Here is a 23,618-nt window from a genome sequence, read left to right as displayed (position 1 = left end):
CATTTAAAGCATTTTTTAAAATAAATTATTTATTTATTTATATATTTTTAAAAAATAATTATATTTTTTATTATTTATATCATTGTCATTGCTAATGAGATAAATAATAAAAAATATTATACGATCAAATTATTTTTATAATTAATTTTAATTAAGTATGTTTATTTTCTTTTTTTATATGTCTTTTTTTTCTTCTCTGTTAGACCAATCAATTTTATTTAAAATAATAAAATTTATATTACATCAATTTAAATTTATTTTTCAATCCATTCCAATTCAAATTATTGTAATAAATAAACAAATAAATAATTTATTGATATGTAATTCTTAAAATATTTTAAAATTTAAAAAGATATGCGTATTAATAAAAGAAAAAATATAAATATTTCAAAAAATATCTAAACAACTAATTACTTTAATTAATTAATTTACATTTTTTTTTCTTATTAACGAAAATTTGTCGACCTATATTTATCAAACTATATTAAACAATTGCAATTTTTTTTAAATGAACTCTCTCTGGAGTTTTAATATTTTAAAATAAACATCAAATTTTAAATTGTAATATAATTAAATGATTTTAAAAATAAAATAATATTTTTGTTTTTTAATGCTAATACCGAAAATATTATTTTTTTGTAATATTAAAAAATATCTTTAATCTTTCCAAAAAAATTAATTAAAAAAATGTAAGTGGTCTTTAACTAACATTACTTAAAACATCAATTCTTTACATAATCTAATAGACCATTTTGTAATTAGCACAAACTTAAAGAGTTAAAGTCAAACTTTGCAAATTTATAACTTTATGTACAATACCAATAAAAAATTAAATTGGTCCATTACGTTTGGATATACTTTTATTTTGGTCTTTAAGGTTTAAAATATTCTATTTAAATCCAAAAAAATTTCATTTAGTTTTATTATAGTCCTACTATGATATTAAAGTTAAATAATTAACGGAATTTTTTATATGACAACAATACAAGAACAAGGTCGATAATTTAGAGAACAAATACAAGCTCCAAAGGCACAAAATCAACCGTCGATGCATAAATATATTTATTTATTATTTTTTTATAATTTAAATGAAATATTTTTTATAAAACTAAGAAAAATGATAAATAAATATATTGATGAATTATTAACCTTGTTCTTGTACTGCTGTCATAAAGAATATTTTGTTAATTATTTAACTTTAACCTCACATAAAAATTAATTGAAACTAAATAAAACTTTTTAAAATTCAAATAAAATATGAGTAAAATACCATTTCTATCCATGGAAGTTGAAAATGCTGACAAATCTACCCACAAAAGAAAGAAACTATCAAATGTAACCATCATTCGTGACATCCGTGGGACGAAACTAACCAAGCCTTATTCTGGCGTTGACTCCGTTAGTAACGCTACCTACGTGGCACTTAACGGCGTGACATGGCTTGGGGGGCTTCACACGTGGATTGCTAAGCTGTGTGACCGTTATAATATATCCTCAACCCCAAAATTTTCCAAATTCAAACCTTCTTCCATCCCAAACACGAACCCTAGCCCTAGATTCACAAAAATCTTCGAAATTATACCAATGTCGAGGCGAAGACTCTTTACTCCACTTTCGAATGGCAGTGGTAGTATGTCTGGAAGCTCAATTTCAAAGCGAGTGCATGATAGGAAGTTCAATGGCAGATGTTTCTGTGGGTTAGGGGTGATGCTGTTACAGTCAGGGAGGGCGATGAATCCTGGGAGGTGGTTCGTCCGTTGTCCCAATTGGAAGGTAACCCGTTGTACACCCTGTTCTGTGTGAGTTGAATGTGTATCTGATTTTAGTTTTTTTTTGCCATGGATAGAATTCGGACTGCAACTTCTTTGCATGGGTAGACGAAATCGAAAGACAGTGAGAGGATTTGAGGAGAGCACTGTCAGAAAGAAAGATGCAGGAAAACTTAAATGAGGCTGAGGCTGAAGTGAAAATGCTCATGAGATTAGGGAGGTTTGAAGCTGAAGTTAGTAAACTTAGGTTTTGGCTTGTGATTATGTCAATGGTGGTGGTATGTAACGTTGTGTGCACTTTGTATCTAATTCTCAGGAGGTTTTGAGCCTAAGTAGTTGTTAGTGTTAGATAAGGACAAAAATATCCATGCTCGATTTTGAGTCTGTCATTTGTAGACATCTGAAATCCAGAAAATGTCAAATAGAGTCTTATAAGATATGTAACTTGCAGAAATTATCCAGTACTAATTGCAATTCTTGTTTACGTTCTGTTCTAAAATAACATGAAACACGGACAAAATAACCTCATAAGTACGCAGTAATTGAGTTACTGAATTGTTCAAGTTATAGGTATGAGTTATCAACTACGAGTATGCACCCATACCGAAAATCAAAACATAAGCAATTGAAGGTATAGTATGTGACATATCCAATAATTGTAAGATAAACTGCCATGGACAGTACAAAAAAAACATAATATAAAGACTCTTGCTTCATGGATTTGGAGTGGAGTTGCTGCTTCCGCTTGACCCTTCTTTCAAGTGTGCAGTTGTTGACCCCTTGCATGGTTTGAGGTGTCACAGTGGGGGACACATCAGAGGCCAGGGGTGATGGACTAGTAGTAGTTGGTGTTATTGGCCTGACAATAGCTGGAGCAGATCGTGGTTGCTGAGTAGTTGGTGGTGGTCTTCACAGATTCTTCTTCTTCTTTGATTGCTTTTTTGCAGTTGGTGGCCTAGTTGAAGGAGGCCTGACTGGATTAGGAACGGGTTGAGGAACTGGGGTGGTATCGTACAACAGTAGACATATATGAGTGATTTGCTTAAACAGAACTTGTAAAATGAAGTTGTAAAATATATCACTAGACTTACAGGTGGTGGCTGAGATGCTGCTGCTTCAGCTGCTTCAACAGCTTTCAGAGTTTTCTCCCAGAACATCTCCTCTAGTCTTGCCGCCTCCTCTTCATCATCATCAGCAGCTGGGTGTTGACTTGAACTTTGTCCCCCAGCACTCCCAGCCATTGCCTCCTTCTTCTTGGAACAACTACGACTGTTGTGTCTAGTCTACAATACATATATCATGAAATAAACGTGGAAATTCAAAGCACAAATAATGTAAGCATACGGATTATGGTTTACCTTTAGGCAGTACTTGCATGTGATAGGGCCATACTTTCTGGGGGGCCTATGAGGATTTGGGATGGGTTCTTTTGGGGTGTCGTTCTTTTTGTCTCTTTTCAACTTTGGTCTCCCAATCTGCTTCTTGTATACTGGGGGTAATATAGGAGGTAGATCGACATGCTACCAGTATTCTTGACTAGGAACAGGTTGGATGACAAACTGGTATGTGCTATTATATGCCCCATAGAGAGCCAATTGTGTGCATGTTCCTCTGGCCTCCTATTCTGGTATGCAGGGCAGCACATGCATGCCTATACGGCAAGCCAGTCAGTTGCCAAAACCTGCAGGAACAAGTCCTCTTTCCTATATCCACCATAACCTTATGTGGGAGGCACTGTACTTCGTACACATTTCCAGGATCATCTCCGGTGGGAAACGGCCGCCACTTGTTGCTCTCCTTTTTCTCTTTTTCCAGCCTACTCTACTGCACAGGAGTGATTACTCAGTTATATCCCACCAACGCCTTCTTGTTTCTTGCAATGATGCTCATCATATAACACCTCACCTCTTCCAGCATAGTTATAATAGGCTTTCCTCTCATTTTCTTGATCCTAGAATTGAATGATTCACAGTTGTTGTTCGTGTAATTGTCAGACTTTGGGTATTCGCTAAAACCACTCCTACTTCATTGACTTGGAGGGATCCTGTTCAGATACTCCCAAGCATGGGGATTAACCCGTTTGATCCTATCTAATACAACATTGAACTCTTGAGAGGTTGTGGCCTTGACACATCTCCACATTGACATTTTCAATTCTGTATCCCCCCACTGTTTTCTAAAGTTCTGCTATATGTGCATAGCACAAAATATATGATGTGCTCCTAGATTCACCTCACGCATAGCAGGGATGAGGCCCTAGTTGAGAAAAGTAAAACAACTATATGATTATACCCTATGAAGGACAATAACTATGACATCAGTAGGTATGCACAATACATTGTAAAAAGCTAATAATGAAGACATACACAGAGAATAAGAATTTAGTCATTACCTTCTGCATGTCTGACATGAAGTTGATTCCATTGATTGCAGCGTCACCTAAGTCTTCTTGGAGGAGTTCGAGAAACCATTTCCAGCTATCCTTGCATTCGCACTCCACAACAGCATATGATATAGGGTATATGTGGTTATTGGCATCGTGGCCGATTGCAGTCAACAACTGGCCAGGGTAGTATCCCTTTAGAAAAGTTCCATCTAACCCTATAAAAGGCCTGTAGCCAACTGAAAAACCCTTTTTACACCCTTCCAAGCATATATATATATATATATATATATATATATATATATATATATATATATATATATATATATATATATCCTTTTGAATTTATGCCCAGTTCCTTCAACATAATCAATACTAATCCTCACAGTGGAGCCAGGGTAATTTCATTAGCATAGTCCCTAAGAGCTGCATACTGAGCTATTTCTGACCCTTCTATTAGTTCTTTCGCCTTCACCATAGCCCTGTATATCTTCCTCTCGTTCACAATCACGTCATACTCCTTCTTGAAAAAATCTTGTGCCTGCCATTGAGTCATGTCTGGATGATCACGGATCTTGTCCTCAAGCTCCTCTACAACCCATTTACCATCTACAGATTTATTCTTATTAACTCTGCTGCAGGTATGTTCATTCACAAACGTCTTCACCTGAAAGCTTAATGGATACAATCGTTTTGCACAGTATATCTGCCACAGACAACTCTCGTTATAACATATGGCCTTACACCTAGTTGAATCCACTCTTGGAAAGAATATGCTTCGCCCTATGTTGATGTTGAACTTCCTAACTGCCTTCTTGAAATGGTCCAGATTTTCAAACTCCATGCCAAGCTCCAACCTTACTTCCCTTACTGGAGCATCTGGATTCGCTTGAGAAAATGCTGCCTGCTGACTGCCTTCATCATCACTTGCAACAGAATCCAGCTCTTCCGACTCGTAACAATGCATCCTTGTACTTGCCTCCGACATATCTTCACCCTCCACAGGTATAAAAACTGAAGGATGCTTGTTTGGATCCTGGTTAGGTATGAAGGTTTGCTCTGAAGGTGGAGGCCTAACTGTTGATCGTCTCTTCCTCTTCTTTTGACTACCACCACCCATATCTGGATTTATATCTGATTCGGGCTGTGAATTGTTGGGTTGACTACCACTACCGGGTGTTTCCTTTTCATTTTGTATGCTCTGCTCCTGAGACTTTGGTTCTTGACAAGGCTGTGTGATGTACTGTGTGAAAACTTCAACAGATTCTGCAGGCCCTTTATCAACAGTGGGAGCCACTGACTCTGCAGAAACTGAAATTCGGTGTCCAATTTCTTCACTTGCAGCTGACACATTTGGTTGTTCAGGGTGTGGAGGAGTCTTCTCCAGCGGTTGATATGGAGGTAAATTGGGTTCGGTGGGTGCATTTGGGAGCTGGATGATCCTTGGTGCCTCTTCGAAGGTTAACTTTGGTGAATGGGTGGGTATATTTGATTGATCATTGCTTATATTTGGTTGTTGTGTGTTTCTTGTGGTAGGATAGACGTCTTTGTCTAGCACATCATCCTCTGTTTGAGCATCCGGTCCAGGCGCACCTCCTACAGTCTCACTCGATTTCACCAGTCTCTTTCCCTTCTTCTTTGGGGTTGGGGGTCTCCTAACACACTGTTTGATTCTGTGCTTGACTGGGGTCCTATTAACAGTTAATATCTCAACCTCTGGTTCAGGTTCATTGTTTTTTTCTATGAACTCAGGAAGGTTTACTAGATGCTCAGTGAACACCTCAACTCTCCTCCCATTAGTAATGACTACTTCGTACATAGTCACCACATCCATGTCTAGTCTAAGCAACTTCAACCCACCATCCAATTCCTTCCCAGGTTCAAGCCAGTAAAGCTCGCTCACATCAGTGTACCCTATATCATTTACTAAGTCATTCATGAAGAACTTATTAAGGGTATCCACATTCACTCGTTCAATCTCTGTTTTCTCACCCCCAACATATGCCAGTTTGCCATCATCATCCTTTTCAAATTTTTCTCTGTAACTAATGACTAACGTAATGTGGATAGTTGCCATCTGCAAACATACATATACAGAAAACAAAACCAATTCACAACCACATCATAGCTACTACAAAGACACCCTAATAAAAACCTCATATCCACAACCATGCACCGAAAATTCAGAAAACCATGAGGTAGAGAGATCAAAGGTTACTACTTACCTATGGATAACACCACGCAATTCAAATAGCTGACACGATCCACACCAACAAGCACCCTCTCTTCAACACGGAGATTATCGTCGGCACCGGAAGTTTTCTGTGAGTGGAGAAGATGAACAATTTATTCTTAAGGCTCTACCCTCTGTTATGTGAAATGCGCAAAGAAGTGTACCTTTGATAACTGTTCAATTCTAATTTTCCTTTTTTTTTTTAAAAAAATTAAAATTTTGAAATCCAATTATATTTTTAGATAATTGTAATTACAATTTCCACGTATGAAGTCTTGTCATGCCGTGAAGTGCCACGTAGGTAGCATTACTAACGGAGTCAACGCCAGGAATAAAGCTTGATTAGTTTCGTCCCACAAATATCACGAATGATAGTTATATTTAGTAGTTTCTTTCTTTTGTAGGTAGATTTGTTAGCGTTTTCAATTTTCATGAGTAGAAATAGTACTTTACTCATAAAATATTTTAAACCTTAAAAACTAAAACAGAAAAAAAACAAAATATAAGAAACTAATTTATACTTTACCCTAAAAAATACTAAATTGAAATATACTCACCTGATCCATTAAAAACCAATTTCAAATTTTTCCACAATAGACGATTCCTTCTTACAAGGATCTAACATCTAACTATCTAATATTCATTTGATGGACTCAGATCTCTAGTTTGGGAGAGGCATAGCGACTTGCAGTAATATAATAAATAATTGAAAGAGACGGTGACATGATTTAGCTTTCTGGGACAAGGAAGCATGTGGCCGAGGTTAGATCATACATTTATCTAGGCGGTACATAAATTGGGTGAAACACGGGTTTGTCTTTATTCGATTTTAAATTCAGTAAAATTATATTATTTTTTACTCATATTAAAATCAGATTTACATCGGTAAAATTCGAATTTTAATAAATTTTATATCAAAAAATTATGATATATTTATTTATAAAAAAATATTTATTATCAAAAAATTAATATTTAAATTTAAATTTAAATTTATTTATAAATTTTAATTTGTATTTTTTTATTTATTTTTTAATTTAATTAAGTATGATTAAAAATAAAATAATAAATCTATAATTAATATAACATAATATTAAAATTAATTTAAAATATATATTTTTTAATTTTTTTAGGGTGCATATAAGACGAAGTAAAATCAGATTCGTTTTTATTCGAATTCGACTCTAAATAATAACAGTTTATTTTTGAAATTTTTATCCAATTTTACATATAATAAAATTACACTAAATTAACTCATAAAATGTTCGAACTTGAGTCGGATCTACATACTAGAACAAACCGAGCCATATATACCCTACATTTAACCATTAATATGACGCGTGGGTTTTCTAAACTAAATTAATTAATATAGTTGCTGTAGACTTTGAAAATTTAAAAATAAAAATAAAAAATTTGAAAGAATGAAAGTAAGCATGTATGTATCGTCAAGTCTACATTTCTATTGAGAGAATGAATTGTCTAAACTATTTGGGGGGGGGGGGGGAATTACATTGATAATGTAATACTTTTCATTGTCAATATTACATCATTTACTCTATCTAATTATAATAATGTGTTCTGCTTGAATTATCTATAAAACTTTTGAAACATTAACGTTCTTTCCAAAGACCAACAGTAAATGGAAGAAATAGTATAAATAAATATACAATTAACCATGCAAAATTCTATTCACCAGTCACCACAATAAAAAGAAGCAAATCTAAACTCTTAGTAGAGTTTGATAGGGAGATAAAGATGGAAAAATTGAGACTAAGAGACAAAAATTAAGAGACAGATATTAAAATATATATTAATATTCTATTTGGTGTAAGATAAGAGATAATAATTGAAACAAGAATGAAACTCTAATTTAATTTGTACAAAAAATAAAATTAAAATTAATTAATTGAAATGAAGATATTTTAAGTATAAAATGTTATTAAAATTTCAGTCTCTATCTCTAAAAATTTTAGTCCTATATATCTCTACTTTTTAAAATTACTGAAATACTAAAATTTTGAAAACAAAAACAAAAATTTTAGTATCAATTTTTAAATTAAACCAACAAATATGATACTAAATCTCAATATTTTCATCTTTATCTCAATACCTCAAAACAAAACACACGCTACCTTATTCTTTCTTAATCATACAAGAGGAAAAAGTACCCATTTTCATGATTAATTATTGTTAATTACCCTATCAAAACGGTCGACATCACATCACATCACAGGTAAGCCATTAGTTGTAGTCATCGCTGTTACTATTAAATTAACAATTTTAGGAGCCAATATATAATTGCCCCCTAAAATATTTAATGTGCTGGTCCGTTCAGGTTCTAACTTCTAACCTAACTTTCAATAGGAAGAACTAAGAAGAAAAGTAGAGAACCACATCAAAATTGAAAAGAAAAAAAAAGCAGGAAAAAGGCGATCACTTTGACTCTCAAAATTTGGTTTGTTAATAAAAAAAAATTAATTTAAAACTATTTTATAGGATCATTTAATCATGTTCATGTCAATTGTTTAAATGATCATTCACATATTTATTGTAAAAAATAACTATTTTTATTAATATAACAATAAATAATTAAATACATGTGTAAATATAAAAATTAAAAAAAAAATCTGATAAATAAATTTGCTGATTTCGTTTCATTTCCATGGACCTTCTCGCACGCAATTACGCGCTATTAATAGCGTAGGAAGAAAAAGGTTTCTTCCAATAAGGATTCCATTGTCGTCTTTCGACGAAACTTCAAATTTTTTTTTTCCCCTAATTGTAACAAAAATTACTCTTTCCTTCGCCTGCAAGATCCATTCTTTTCATTCTCTATCTTCCACATATATTATTTTAATTCTAATCTCTTAATCATCAATTTCATTTTTGTACAAAGCACAATTCGAAAGTGATTCCCTTTCTTATAATATATCAGATAGGTAGAATTACAGTTAGTAATTAGAGTCTTCATCTTCATCGTTGATTAATCCCTGCAGAAACTATGTCTTCTATGTTGCATAGAAGCTTCAAGCCTGCAAAGTGGTACGAGTAACTCGAAATCAGTTTCAATTTTCTTTCTTTTTGTTTATTTTTTTTTCATATGAATCAGTAATCTTTTAATTTCTCTTTTTAGTGGAGGTGGTTTTTTTGTTTGTTTGTTTGTTTGTTTGTTTGTTTGTGTTTGGATTCTGAGTTTTGAGTAATTTGAATTTGGATTATGGTTTTGGTGCAGCAAAACTGCATTGAAGCTTGCGGTTTCGAGGATAAAGCTTCTGAAGAATAAGAGAGAAGCGCAAGTTAGGCAGCTTAAGAGGGAACTAGCTCAGTTGCTTGAGTCTGGTCAAGATCAAACTGCTAGAATAAGGGTAATAATCTTGAGGAATTTCATTTGAGAATATGTTTCATTCATTTACTATTGTTGTTGCTGCTGTTGTTTTTCTCTATTTGTTAAATTTGGTGTAAGATAGCACAGTTAGGATTTTTTCTAGTTTGATAAAAAGAAGAAATTTATTTAGATTAAAGTAAATAAGGGGAGAGATGGAGATAATGGTATTGAGATATTGGATTCACTACTTATGAATTATGAACGAAACAGAGCTGAAATGTTGTTACAGCAGCAAGCTCCTTAATCCATTTAGTGTTCTTTGAACATGTAGCCTACTATTGCTAGCTATATATATACATACATAAACTGAGACTTTCATTTCACAGTTTAGTTGCTCTGAAACAGAATCAAAGCATCAGATTCAAAAGTTTATTAAGTGATCAGTTCAAATAAAATGTTACTTCTATATGTACTAGTAAAAGAATCACTGGATAAACAGTAAAACTGATCATGGAGTCTTGTCTTTTCTTGTTCATGATATTTGATCCTTCCACATTACCTGTTTGCTGAAATTACTGGAAGCTATACATGCTGATACAACAGAAATGTAGCGCGATATAATTCAGGAAATTTCACCTTTTTATTTTCTATCTTTTGCTTTCCTTGACGTGTCTTCTGTTTTGTGCTTAGGTTGAACATGTTGTCAGGGAAGAGAAGACGATGGCAGCTTATGATCTTATTGAGATATACTGTGAACTTATTGCTGCACGCTTGCCAATGATCGAGTCACAAAAGTATTTGAAACCTCTCAAATAATATTTTCTGTTATACTTTGCCTACATTTCTAAGTTTTTCATTTATTCTTTTAATGCGGGAAAGTCTACATCATTAAGGCCATGTCACTTGATATATCTATTCTAGTTGATCTTCCAGAGACTTCATATCATTCTTCATCCGGGAAATATGATTAAGTTTTCCTGTATCATTATTTTGTTAGGCTTTTTCAAGAAAAATGGTGATTAGAATAGGAGAATCTAATTCTATTATGTGCTAAAGAGTAACAGATGATTGTTTAGGTGGTTCTAGTCAAGCTAGGCTCCGATTGTAGATATAGGAAATTATTCGAATAAAGATTAGTAAATGCAATTAAGTAAACAAGAGGTTATGGCATCCTAGTATAAGGTAAACCCTTGGGCCAAAATGTGTTCTCACTACTATCTCAGTCCTTTTATCAATGATCTTTTATCATTATATATTAAAAGATATTAATATTATGCCCTTGCACAAATTATAATCTTTTTGACAACAATGTTGCTTTCATATACTAGCAGAGGCCCTGGATAAAAAATCATGTTCAACTAATTATGCAGCATTCTAGTGTCACCTTTAAGGTTCGTTTGGTAATATTTGGCACGATTTGCAGAACTTTTGGTGTTGATTTGTTTTTTCTTCTTTTCCAGAAACTGTCCCATCGATTTAAAGGAAGCAATTTCAAGTGTAATATTTGCATGTCCAAGATGTGCAGACTTACCTGAGCTCGTAGATGTGCGGAAGCATCTTACAGTGAAGTATGGGAAAGAATTTGCATCGGCAGCTGTTGAATTACGCCCTGACTGTGGTGTAAATCGCTTGGCAAGTTTTTCTACCCGTCCAAAGTTTGATAGGATCAAATTTTCTCAGCCTTTTTTTTCATCCCTCTAATAAAATGGTTTTGTTTCAGTTGGTTGAGAAATTGTCTGCCAAAGCACCCGATGGTCCAACCAAAATAAAAATACTGTCTGCAATTGCTGAAGAACATAATATCAAATGGGAACCCAAGTCATTTGGAGAAAATGATGTAAAGCCTTCTCAAGACTTGTTGGTATGCTGTTTATTTTCTTTAATTTATTATATGAAATTTGAGTTTGTTATTTTTTATTGTTTTTACAGTATTTAATTATTTTAGCCAACTCCACCAAATGGAGTAAGGGTTGTTATTGACTTTTCTTTTATTATTATTTATATGTTAAGGCTGGGCCAAACACTTTTGAGAAGGCAACTTATGCAGAACCTTCTCAAGTCCATGTTCCAGCAGCTGTTCGTGATGAAAAGGGTCCTCCTATCGTACAGGCTTCCTCACAATTTAAACCAGTATATGATAGACCAACAGGTTTGGATGCACAGAATACAAGTGATGCTACTAGAAAGGACACTGGAAATCAGTCGAGACCATCAGGCATGTCTGATCCCAAAATTATGCCTTCAGGTATATGTTTAAGGCAATAACTGTGGATATATTTCAGGCCTTGTGTTTTGTCTATTACCTAAATATTTGTTGTCCTTTCTGATAGGAACTGGAAATCAAGAAATGCATTATAGAGATTCATATTCTGAAAACAGGAGTGCTTTTCCTACTGTAAAGCAGAATTGGAATATGGAATTTAAGGATGCTGCCTCTGCTGCACAGGCAGCAGCAGAATCTGCGGAGCGTGCAAGCATGGCTGCAAGAGCAGCTGCGGAACTTTCAAGTCGTGAAAATGTAGCAAGGCAGCATTCAAGTGAATCACATAGTTCTCCCAGAAGCCAGCTAAGAGATGAAGTACCTCAAGAATATTCTTTTAATGATGACAAACACCTTTCTACAGGTTCTGCGTATACCACCTTCCATAGAGGCAGTTCTGGGATGAACAATGAAAAAATTAATACAAGAGAGCAAAATAACTCGGTAGGAATGCGCAATGAATATTACAGGAATAATCAAGAGAATGTAACGAAACATGTGCAGTCTGCATCATTGACATCTGCTAGTGCTTTTGATGATGAACACCTTTCTACAAACTCTGCTTATAGCACCTTCCATAGAAGCAGTTCTGGCATGAAAAATGAAAAAAATAGTGCCAGAGATCAAGATAACATGGGAGGAGCTCCCAATGAATATTACAGGAATAGTCAAGAGAATGCAATGAAACATGTGCAGTCCGCATCATTGTCATCTGCTAGTGCTTTTGATGATAATCCATTTGCTAGCAGGTCTCAAATGGCTGACATAAATCAGCATCACTCATTTGAGCAAGGGAGCAGTGACTTCCGTGATGTGAGAACAAAAAGGCAGGAAAGCAGAACTGAAGCAGATTTTGTAACTAAACTGCATGGTGATAGTGATTTGAAGACTGAAGACAATTATGATTTTGGTGATGCAAGTACAGATAGAAAATCTAGACAAGCTTCCTCTTCTCACCTCATTTCTCCGAGTGATGATCGCCATGATAGTTTGAATCTGAGTGGCTGGGGAAGGGTCAGTAAAGATGTGGAAGATCGGTTTGTCACTGGTGAAGGGAACACCATGGAAACAAGTTCTTATAAAGATACTTCCGTTGTATTTGATAATTATGGATCAGAGGATGATGATTATAAATTTGAGTTTGATGAAAAACCCAATACAGTATTCTTCCCATCTCCGGATAGCAAGTCACATACTGATTCATTAGAAAAGAGAAATTCTTGGAGCCATGGACAAGATATTAATGAGGAAGTGCCAATTTATAGTTCACAGTCACACTTATCTACGTTTTCTGAAGGATTGACTAAGTCTGCAGTTTCTTCTGAAAAAGAAGACATGTTGCCTGTCACTTTTGATGATTACGATGACTCGGGTTCAGATAGTGAGGTGAATTTAGTCAATTCTAAGGTTCCCGGGAATTTCGGTTATGTAAATTCTGGTGTTGATCACAGTACAAAGCTTGGGGCTTTAGGGTCTTCATCAAGAACTGATAAGACTGCAGGTTCTGACAGAAATCCTAGGTTATTATCACCATCTTCATTTGGTTCGGATACTCTGGAAGAGCATTTTGAGAGAAAGGCGGATATTGCTAGTGTTTCAGGGAAGAACTTTGGCAACAATGACTCACCAACCAGTCAGCCATCTTCAAGGGAAAGAAGCTCTGTATTGGATTCGGATCTTAAGGCAAATATCCATGCATCACAGTCACCAAACACTTCCATTGATACTGAAAGTTTTCAGGAATCTGAAATAGGAAGTGCCAGGGAATTAAACTATGGAACATTGAGGGGTGGTTTTCGCAACAAGGGTTATAGTCGACCACCTTATGTTAAGGGTACATTGAATAGGGTTCAATCTCCACCAGATGACATGTCGATCCGGAATGAAAGATCTTTGCCTACTGCAAGGACTTTAGTCAGTTCGGATTCAAGGGAAGCGAGCACTGGAAACAGAAGTGTGGGTTTGAGAACACAGAGCACTTTTTCTGAGTCTGATAACTTTGAACTGTCTTCAAACTCGCAGCAGCCTCTGACTAGTACTTACGAACCTCGTATTCGGATGGGGCAGAGTGAGACAAAAAAGAAATCAAAGACATACTTTGATTCTGATGATAGTAGTTCTGAGGATGAACAGCCTAAACAAAATTTAGCTAGTTCTGCTCGTCCTGGTAGCGGAGCATCACGAAGAACATCTGTTCCCTCGAAAACTGCGACTACTCGTACAAAACTTGGATGGAAATCTACTAGAGCTTCTCAGGAGAGTGAAAATGAAGAGGCCTCATCCATGAATAGCTCCGAAAATCGAGCAAGTTCTGAGCCTAGATCATCCACCAGTGTGCAACCTTCAAGTTCTCTTCCTAAGAAAGTGATGCAAGATTATGGTGAGGAGCAAGAGGCTTCAAAAGGTGGAAGTTCTGAAGCAGATAGTAAGGAGAAGGCTGGTCATGTTCATCCAAAGCTACCTGACTATGACTCCTTTGCTGCTCATTTCATGTCTCTTAGAAAGGGTCGCCAATAAATTTTGTTTGCTTTGCATATTAGTTGCGTAGCCACACTCAGTATATACTATATAGTACTCCTTAGTGGTTCATCATTCTTTTTACAGCTTGTACTGGTATTGGTATACATAGATGCGTGAGTTTAATATTCAAATTACTTGAGGAACATAGATGTCACATGGTATTTTTGTTGTATAAATTGAGTCACAGAATTCATCAAATATTCTTACGAACCAGCCCTGAAAATACAAGAAAAATTCATATTTCATAAGCGGTGATTATAATGCCTAGATGGGTAACTGGGAAACGTGTTAGCAACTTAGCATGTATGATGCATGTTCTCTTGACTTTATATATTCTAGAATGGGACTTTATTGTATAATATAGTCTAATATTGTTTAATATTGTTTAGAGATTAATTAGATAATGAGTTTTGTTATACATCTTAGTTTTTTTTGGTAATTAAGTTTATTAAGTTGGTCTAAATTCAACAAAATTTACTCACAACATTAAGGTGAAATCACGCTGTTCTTCTTCGCATTTTTTTGTATTTCTTAGTGCGCCTCTTCTTTCTATTGGTATTGTTATTGCTGCGTTTTATTTTTGTTTCTTCTTTTACTCCTCTTCCTCAGGTGCAGTTACTTGTTCTTTTTTTTTTCTTCTTTTTTGCGATTTTATTCTTCTTAAGAGAGTGAAATAAGAAGAATTATGAAAAAATAAAATAAGAAGATGAAAGAAGAAAAAAAAAATAAAAAGTAGTAGTGGCATAAAATGAGAAGGAGGAGGAAGAGTTATGAATTATGCAGAATTTATCAGAAAAACAACACAAATTTCTTAATAATAACACATAAATTTTTTAATTTTGACACCAAAATTTTGTTACAAAAGCACAAAATATCTTATTTAATGCTGCATTTTTTCTTCTTTTTTATTTCTTTCTTTTTTTTTTTCTATTGTTCTTATTTCTTCTTTTAAGAGCATAATTGTCAGAATCGAACCGATTAAGTTACTGGTTTATTGGTTTATTAGTTCAACCGATAGATTACTAGTTGAACTGATAGAACCAGTCCTATATAAATAAAAAATATAAAATTAAAATTTGAAATATATATATTTACTGATATTTTAAGAATAATTAAGTCTCAAATTCTAAAAATAACTAGTATAAAGATAAAAATTAGTCAGTGTTACTACAATAATATTTTAATTTGACACAATAATAACAATCCATGAACTATATTAACTTTTATGTAATTTTTTCTCATAACAAGTAATTTTTATTTTATTTTTATATTAAATTAATTAATTTTTTATTTTAAAAATTTATTAATTAAGTTATACCTATTACATTATATTATTCATAGGTAAATAACCATGTAATTTGTTTGTCCAATTGAAATCGATAAATAAAAATTATTGTTTATGGTCTCTAAAAAATAAATGTTTAAATTTTTTTAATTTTATTTTTTCTAATAAATAAAACAATTAAACAAGTCCAACATGTTATTTTTCCATCACAAAAAAAAATTCAACAATATCTAGTTTAAAAAAATAGCAATATTCTGACAAAAAAAAGGGTCCAATTTAATCATAGCTGTTTGACATGTAATATATTTAAACACACATAATTTAGTGAAACACACTGTAGCTCAGTGGCTACAGGCATGCTTAAATCTTTTTTAGTGTGGGTTTTGACATGAATCCCACCTCAAGAAATTTTGCAAACTTTGACCGGTTTGAACACGATTCGAATGATTTTGACTGATTTTTATCTTTAAACGGTCAGAATATCAAATCAGATTGGATTAGGGTTTAATTTATTGGTCTAATTTAATTCTTACAACTATGTTTTAGAGTATTATTTTTCATATTAGACTTGAATAAATTACAATTTTATTTAGTTGAATGAATATAAGTTCTTCTTCTTCCTACTGATTTTGCATCATTATAAGTTCTTCTCCTTCTTTTTTTTTTCTTCTTCTTAAATCCCACCTCAAGAAATTTTGCAAATTTTGACCGGTTTAGACACGGTTCGAATGATTTTGATCGATTTTTATCTTTAAACAGTCATAATATCAAACCGAATCAAATTAAGGTCTAATTTGCTGATCTAGTTTGATTCTTACAACTATGTTTTGGAGTATTATTTTTCATATTAGACTTGAATAAATTGCAATTTTATTTAGTTGAATGAATATAAGTTCTTTCTCTTCCTACCGATTTTGCATCATTATGTACTTCTTCTTTTTTATTTGATTTTTTTTTATTTTTATTCTTATTAAGAGAATAAAAAAAGAAGAATCATGAGAAGGTAAAAAAAGTAGGAAAAGATGAATAAGAAAAAAAGAAAAAGAAGATGATGATGATAATGAAAAATGAGGAAGAGTTTTGAGTTATCATTAAGTAATTTCGGTGTATTCTAGATTTAAATAAGGTGCACTTGGTTTGAGCTTGTTTTAAAGTGAGTTTTTTGTGTGTCGTCATCGTTAAGGAATTTCGGTGCATTTTGAATTTAAACTGCTATACATATAAGAAAAAGACGACGATGACGACAATCACGATAACGATGATGATAATGACGATGATGAAGAAGATGGAGAAGAAGGAGGAGAAGAAATTCAAACAAAAAAAAGAGAGGAGTAGGAGGTGGTGAAGACGACGACAATGATAGCAAAAGAGAAAGGTGAGAAAAAATGAGAAGGAGAAGAAGAAGCTAAATAGTAACACTAATAAAGGTGAAGAAGAAAAGCATATCCGAAAATTTAAAACTTTTTATAACAACTTACTTGATTAGGTATTTTACTTGGTTGTAGAGCTTTTCTCTTGGATAATATATATACCAATGTTAAATTTAAAGTATTTTACATTAAAAATATTTTATAAAATATTTATTTAATAATTTATATATAATTTTATATAATTATTCAACAAAAATAGAATATAAATTAGATTATAGATTATTATTTTTAGGAATTTGAATTCATTTATTAAAAAAAACATAAGTTTTTTATATTAGAATCGTACAAATTTACATCTTTATTGTTTTCATTGTTTGTAAATAATTAAAAAAATTTTAAAAATAAATTTGAATAACACCAAAAATATAATATAAAGTTATGAATTAATTTTATAATTATAATATATTTAAATATATTTAATAAAAAAGATGTGCCAAATTTAAATTTTTTTGGAGTAATTTTTAATAATTTGTATAAAAAATTAAGAAATAAAGTAATAATAATAAGAGTTGTATATAATATAATTTTAAAATAGACCAAATAATATAGTATAGTAATAAGAATCTTATAGTAATAATAATATAGTATATTTTTTTTAATTTTTATAATAATACAATAAATTCTTTTAATAAATATTAAAAATATATTCTTATAGGCCATTGGATGGAGTATGGATAACATTGGAAATTTATGAATTAAAGAAAGATTTTATGCAAATAAGAATTAGGAATTTTGAGTCTCTCTCTTATCCCCACTCAAATCCCCGCACCTTCCTTGGGAGAATTTCGTCTTCTATCCCCTTTACAATTAGATTTTCATTTGAGACAGCTCCGGCAAAAATCCCGCATTTTAGAGAATTTTACCATCTCTATATAGGAGAATGGTTCTCTCTAGTTGATTTATTTTATCAACAATAAATTAAAAATAATCTTTAGTTAAAAAATAAAAACAACAAAAGCGTTTTTAAAAGGTTTAAATATGTGATAAAAAATAATCAAATATAAAATATGTATCATAAAAAATGCTATAAAATTTGAAACTTGATGCTATTTTTTATGAATATAGAGAAATTTTTATTTTTAAAATTTAGTAATTTTATACCAAATGACATTTGTTTGCTATTTTTATAGATGACATAAAATTTTATAAAATAAAATATAAAGAAGTCTGGAAATTAAATTTTAATTTGATTTTTTATATATTTGTTAAATTATTATCTAAATATCTTTACAGAAATTCAGATTAAATACAATAATCATTATTAAATATTAAGGTCATTTAAAAAGTATTTATTAATTATTATTGTCACATTTTATTTTATTTTTAAATGTTTTTATGATTTTGCTCTTTTAGAAGTAGTGTAATTGTTACTTGTTAGCACCAAAATTTTGTCAGAGGTATTTTTGGTACTTCACCTGATTTTGATGTGACCGTCGCAGTGCAAGAGAATATTATTAATGGAAGATTTTTCTTGCAAAAAATTGCAAAAAATCAACCAGTGTGATGCATAGATCTAGAAATCTTGGTGGACACAAGTAAGAATAAACTCAAAAAAGACTTTTATCATTCTCAACTAAGCCGCCTCATCTGACCGTTTAAAAAAAAAATTAACAAAATAATATTTGAAAGTTAACGTCGCTAAAAAAAAAAATTTTAAAAATACAAAAGACAAATATATTTATAAATTTTGTTTAAATGTGATAAAAAAATTAGATATTTTATATATAGTTTAAAAAAATTTTAAAAATTAAATTTTAATGTAACTTTTTACAATTATTATTAAAAATATAAAATTTTTTTATTTTTAAAATTTGATAATTTTATATCATGTAAATTTTTTTAAAAGATTTATTTTCTTTTATAAATTACCATATTTTTTCAAAAAATAAAAGAAAATTTTAAAAATGAAATTTTATTTTGAAATTTTTTATTTAATTTTTAAATATTTATTTAAATATGACCACAAAAATTCAAATCAAATAAATAAATCATTTCTAAATACAAAATTTTATTTTGTTACTTATAACAAATATAATAATTATTGATTATTTTTGTTGTATTTTTAAATCATTCAAAAATTATTTTATTAATAATATTTTTTAAAAAAATTTGTGATTGAATCTTTTAAATACTAAATTAATAATAAACCATTGACTAACTTAATGCGTATGATTTGTATTCTTTTGGTATCTGTGTATGATTTGTATTTAATACTTAAAGAGCATATCCAATATTAACTTTAAGTTGAATTTTATTTTAAATTTTATAAAATGATATATCAATATTAATGTGATCATATATTATAAATAATAATTTAAAATACAAAATAAAATTTATTATTTTAATATTTGGTCTTAATTTTAATTAAAATTTTATATTATTTTTAATTATTCTATCAAAAGAATAATTATATAAATAACAAGATTTTATTAGTTTTACGTTAAAGTGATATTATTTTTTTAAAATAATACTAATTTTATTTCATTTATCAATTCGAATATAAATTTTAATTTTAAATTTATTTATTTTTTAAAAATACCAAAATTAATGCTCTAAAAATATTCTATTAATTAAAGTGGTACTAATTTTGAATTGAATGTCAGTGGCACCCTAGCTTGCTCTCTATATATAACACTAACACTCACACTCTCATCCTCAGATTATAATACATACTTCTCCAACATCCTAGGATTCTCAAGTGTAAGCGTTGTCACTGAAATATTATAATACACTCTCTCATCTTTCACGTATTTTTTCTTCTATTAATAATTCTATTCATTTATGCAACTAAGTAATTAATGTTTTGAAATTATTAGCACATGGTTTAGCTAATTTAGTATAATAGGGTGTTTTGAACATGATGTTTGGATTGCAGAGAACTGGAAAACATAGAAGAACCAATGGATTCCGATGCTCCAGTCATACTACAGAGCGAAAAGTTAGCAAAGGTTTGTACAAATCATATCAATTGTATTGTTTTGGATTCGTTCACAATTTCACATAGTTATTATCATTAGTAAGATAGATGGAATCAAATTAAACGAATAAATCTAAGGTTTGGAGCGATTTAATTTATAATATTTTAAAACCTGAATGATCATTCCTTTACTTCATTCAACATACGATTTTATTTTCATTTTTTATTTCCCAAAACTTTACACTTATTGTTTTTGAACTATGTATTTATTAAGTATATTATTATTATTATAAAACTTCACATTATTTGTTGTGCGAAAAGATGTTTATTAATTTCTTTCATATTCAAAACCCAATCCAAATCAACCTCATTTTATGGTCATTTGGTTTGGATTTTTTGAGATAATAATTACTTCAATTTTTTTTAAATAATTGTCGCATTTTCAATTTTAAAATCTTAAATTATTTTTCTACTTATAATATAATAGTAACCATTAATTAAGAAGGATTTAGCTATTTTATATCTTAAAGATGTATTTTATTAATAATAATAATAATAATAAAATTTAAAATTTATTATATATTCAATACATTAAAGATATAAAAAAAATATTTATTTAATAAATTTTAATAAAAAAAATTTATGGTATTTTATCAGTGTAATGTCTATTAATAAAGTTTCAGTTTAAACAACTTTTTGGTTTCTATAAAAAAAAAAAAACTAATTGCTTTTTTATTTTGGTTAATAATAAATCTTTTATAGTTTTGGTCCAATAAAATTTAAAATGTTTCTATTTTAGTTTTGTCTTAGCTTAATTTATTCCATTAAGTATTAACATAACATTTTCAATAAATACGTCTTTTCACAATAACAATTCTACTTGTCAAGACTACTATTTAAATTTTACCGGATCAAATAAATAAATAAATAAATAAAAGACCAAAATTTTATTTATGCCTAAAATTTTCTATTATTAACAAAATGGTTTAATATGTGTAATTTTTTTTTTTTTTTTACAGTATATAGTGGAAACTGCTGTTTACCCTCGCGAGCCACAGCTTCTTAAAGAGCTGAGGGAACTGACTCAGAATTATCCTAGGTTACTAACATATATATGTAATATACTTAAATGAATAAAAATTATATATATGTAATATTTTTTAAAAATATAAAAGATAAAAAAGCTCAAAACCTTTTCTATTTAAAAATTAGAAGGATAAAGAGTTTAAATCATTTTTCATACTAAAAAGTTTCGAAATTTATTATTAGGGGTTTCATGGGTACTAGTCCTGAATCAGGCCAACTACTGTCAATATTGTTGAAGCTATTGAATGCCAAAAAGACGATTGAAATTGGAGTGTTTACTGGCTACTCTCTTCTTCTTACAGCTCTTAACATTCCTCTTGATGGAAAGGTTTGCACAATTTTTTATATTTTATTTAGAGAAAAAAATAAATAGATTTCTAATTTTTTAATTCAAAGATAAATAAATTATTGACTAATTGAAAATACAAAAATGTCTTTCATCTTTTAAAATGTGAGACATATAAGTTCTTTTGTCCAAAATATACAAGGACAAATAAGTCATCGAGAGAAACTTATATATTACATGTTTTAAAATGTGAGGGACATTTTTATATTTTTGATTAGTTAGTGGCTTAGACTTGGTATGATAAAATTTTTTAAACATGTACTCATATTTTTCAAAAGTACAAACACCTCGTTTTGTGTTTGATAAATTAAAAAGTCCACGTGCTTGTATTTACGGTTTTCAAAAGTTAGGGTGCTAAAATCTATTTATCGTTTTCTATTTTATTTATTATGTTTATTATTTAGTCGTCTGGTTATTATATTTTATAAAACTTGAAATTATAACAATATTTATTTATCTTATTATTTAATTTGCTATAGTATCTTTTTACTTGCTTCAACGTCTTACTTATGTTAGGAATAAATATAGTAGGAAATAAGATAGTTTATAATTGAGATGAAATGTCAATATAAACAACAAAATAAGAATATAGTTTTGATATTGCTTTAGACATTGAGCAAATAAGGAAGCTTAATAAAGTATTTAATAGTCAAGATAAGAAATTATTAAGTCTTGTAAATCTTTCACAAGAGAGAATTCATTCCCTATATGAATTAAATTTAAAATAAATCCAGCATATATATTTCAATTTTCTTTTTATAAAAGAAAGACGTTATAATTATTGCAGATTACAGCCATAGATATTGACAGAAAAGCTTATGAGGTTGGGTTACCATTCATCAAAAAGGCTGGAGTAGAGCACAAGATTGATTTTATAGAGTCTCCAGCTCTGCCAATTTTGGACAAACTATTGCAAGATGTAAGCATTTTTCTTTGCTTGGAGAAACATAGGTTTTGTGAGAAATTAAGGTTTATATGCTCTAGCAGCAAATCAAATCATTTAATTTTTATTATTCATTGTTTGTCATACAACAATGTAAATTTATTTATTTTTAAAATGATATCTATATCCATACTTTCATACTATATATAATAGCAATATGATTTATTATATATATATCCATATATTTTTTCTTTTGTTATTTTGAAAACTTAAACCCAAAACCTATTAATTAACTTATAATCAATTTGTCATCTCAACTAATTCCATTTTTATTGCTTTTACACAGAGTGAATAGAGCAAGCAAACGACTTGATTTGTTCACAGAACATTTAAAGAATTTCTCATATAACCTTTGTTCCTCTAATAATTTAACTCTGTCTTTTTCTTTCCTTGATTTCCAGACAAAAAAAAAAAAAAAAAAACTTACTAATTATTTCTTCTTCTTCTTCTTATATTCTTGGTATGTTTTTGTTGTAGCCTTCAAACTTGGGAACTTATGACTTCGCCTTCATTGATGCTGACAAATGGAGCTATGTGAAGTACCATGAGAGGCTCATAAATCTGGTGAAGGTTGGTGGGTTGCTTGTCTACGATGACACACTCTTAGGTGGATATGTTGTGTGGCCTGAAGAGGATGTTGAAGCTTCTCACAGACCATATCGAAAAGCTTTAATCGAAGTCAACGACGCACTCGCCACAGACCCACGCGTTGAGATCGCTCTTGCTTCTGTCGGAGACGGACTCACTATTTGCAGGCGCATTGCATGATATACTTAAATCATACTTTCACTTTGAATGTCAAACCTTAATAAACTATATACGGATAAAAACGACGAGTTATTTGATTATTAGTACATGGTTACTCACATGAAATTGTCTTATGTGAAGACGATAAATAAAAACGGTTAGATGACATTTCAGTCAAACATGTTAAATCATCTAAAGATTCTCGTTTAACAACTTCATGTGGTGACCACCTTATTAGTACTATGATGTTTCATTTGTACGTGTGGTGTCATATAACAGAATCTTAAGAGACAGTTACTACTGAACCATGGGATAATTGATTTGTAGTAACCATATATATATCAAACAAAATAAGGTTGTATGCTTCGTGTTTGTGG

At 30.6% G+C, this 23,618-nt stretch overlaps 3 protein-coding genes across 4 annotated transcripts; 2 read left to right on the top strand and 1 right to left on the bottom strand.

Moving 5' to 3' along the window:
- Positions 1-2,678: 2,678 nt before the first annotated feature.
- Positions 2,679-6,229, bottom strand: LOC148566212 (uncharacterized). The gene is made up of 6 exons (XM_088487444.1): positions 4,539-6,229; positions 4,162-4,381; positions 3,350-3,590; positions 3,128-3,258; positions 2,861-3,052; positions 2,679-2,810 (listed from the first exon to the last, which is right to left on the bottom strand). The coding sequence occupies exons 1-6, from the start codon at positions 6,227-6,229 to the stop codon at positions 2,679-2,681; spliced, it is 2,607 nt and encodes an 868-aa protein (XP_088343570.1).
- A 2,815-nt stretch (positions 6,230-9,044) lies between these two features.
- On the top strand, positions 9,045-14,685 carry LOC107644471 (uncharacterized). The gene is made up of 7 exons (XM_016348336.3): positions 9,045-9,424; positions 9,615-9,747; positions 10,398-10,501; positions 11,168-11,339; positions 11,428-11,568; positions 11,718-11,952; positions 12,038-14,685. The coding sequence occupies exons 1-7, from the start codon at positions 9,384-9,386 to the stop codon at positions 14,482-14,484; spliced, it is 3,273 nt and encodes a 1,090-aa protein (XP_016203822.1). The 5' UTR covers positions 9,045-9,383; the 3' UTR covers positions 14,485-14,685.
- Positions 14,686-19,816: 5,131 nt separating this feature from the next.
- LOC107642145 (cation-dependent phenylpropanoid and flavonoid 8-O-methyltransferase 1-like) lies at positions 19,817-23,612 on the top strand. Of its 2 annotated transcripts, XM_088487810.1 has the most exons (6): positions 19,817-19,902; positions 20,078-20,150; positions 21,139-21,218; positions 21,389-21,533; positions 22,339-22,470; positions 22,972-23,612. In XM_088487810.1, exons 2-6 carry the CDS (start codon positions 20,103-20,105, stop codon positions 23,260-23,262), a joined length of 696 nt encoding a protein of 231 aa, XP_088343936.1. In that variant the 5' UTR covers positions 19,817-19,902; positions 20,078-20,102; the 3' UTR covers positions 23,263-23,612. The 2 variants fall into 2 exon arrangements, with proteins under 2 accessions (XP_088343936.1, XP_016200938.1); XM_016345452.3 differs by lacking the exon at positions 21,139-21,218 and having other exon boundaries at positions 19,847-19,902.
- The last annotated feature ends 6 nt before the right edge of the window (positions 23,613-23,618 follow it).

The sequence above is a fragment of the Arachis ipaensis genome, chromosome B5 (assembly GCF_059453495.1).
Source record: "Arachis ipaensis isolate K30076 ecotype BB chromosome B5, ASM5945349v1, whole genome shotgun sequence".
Lineage (NCBI taxonomy): Eukaryota > Viridiplantae > Streptophyta > Magnoliopsida > Fabales > Fabaceae > Arachis > Arachis ipaensis.
The sequence above is the reverse complement of the archived record's forward strand: the minus strand, read 5'-3'. Positions and strand labels throughout refer to the sequence as shown.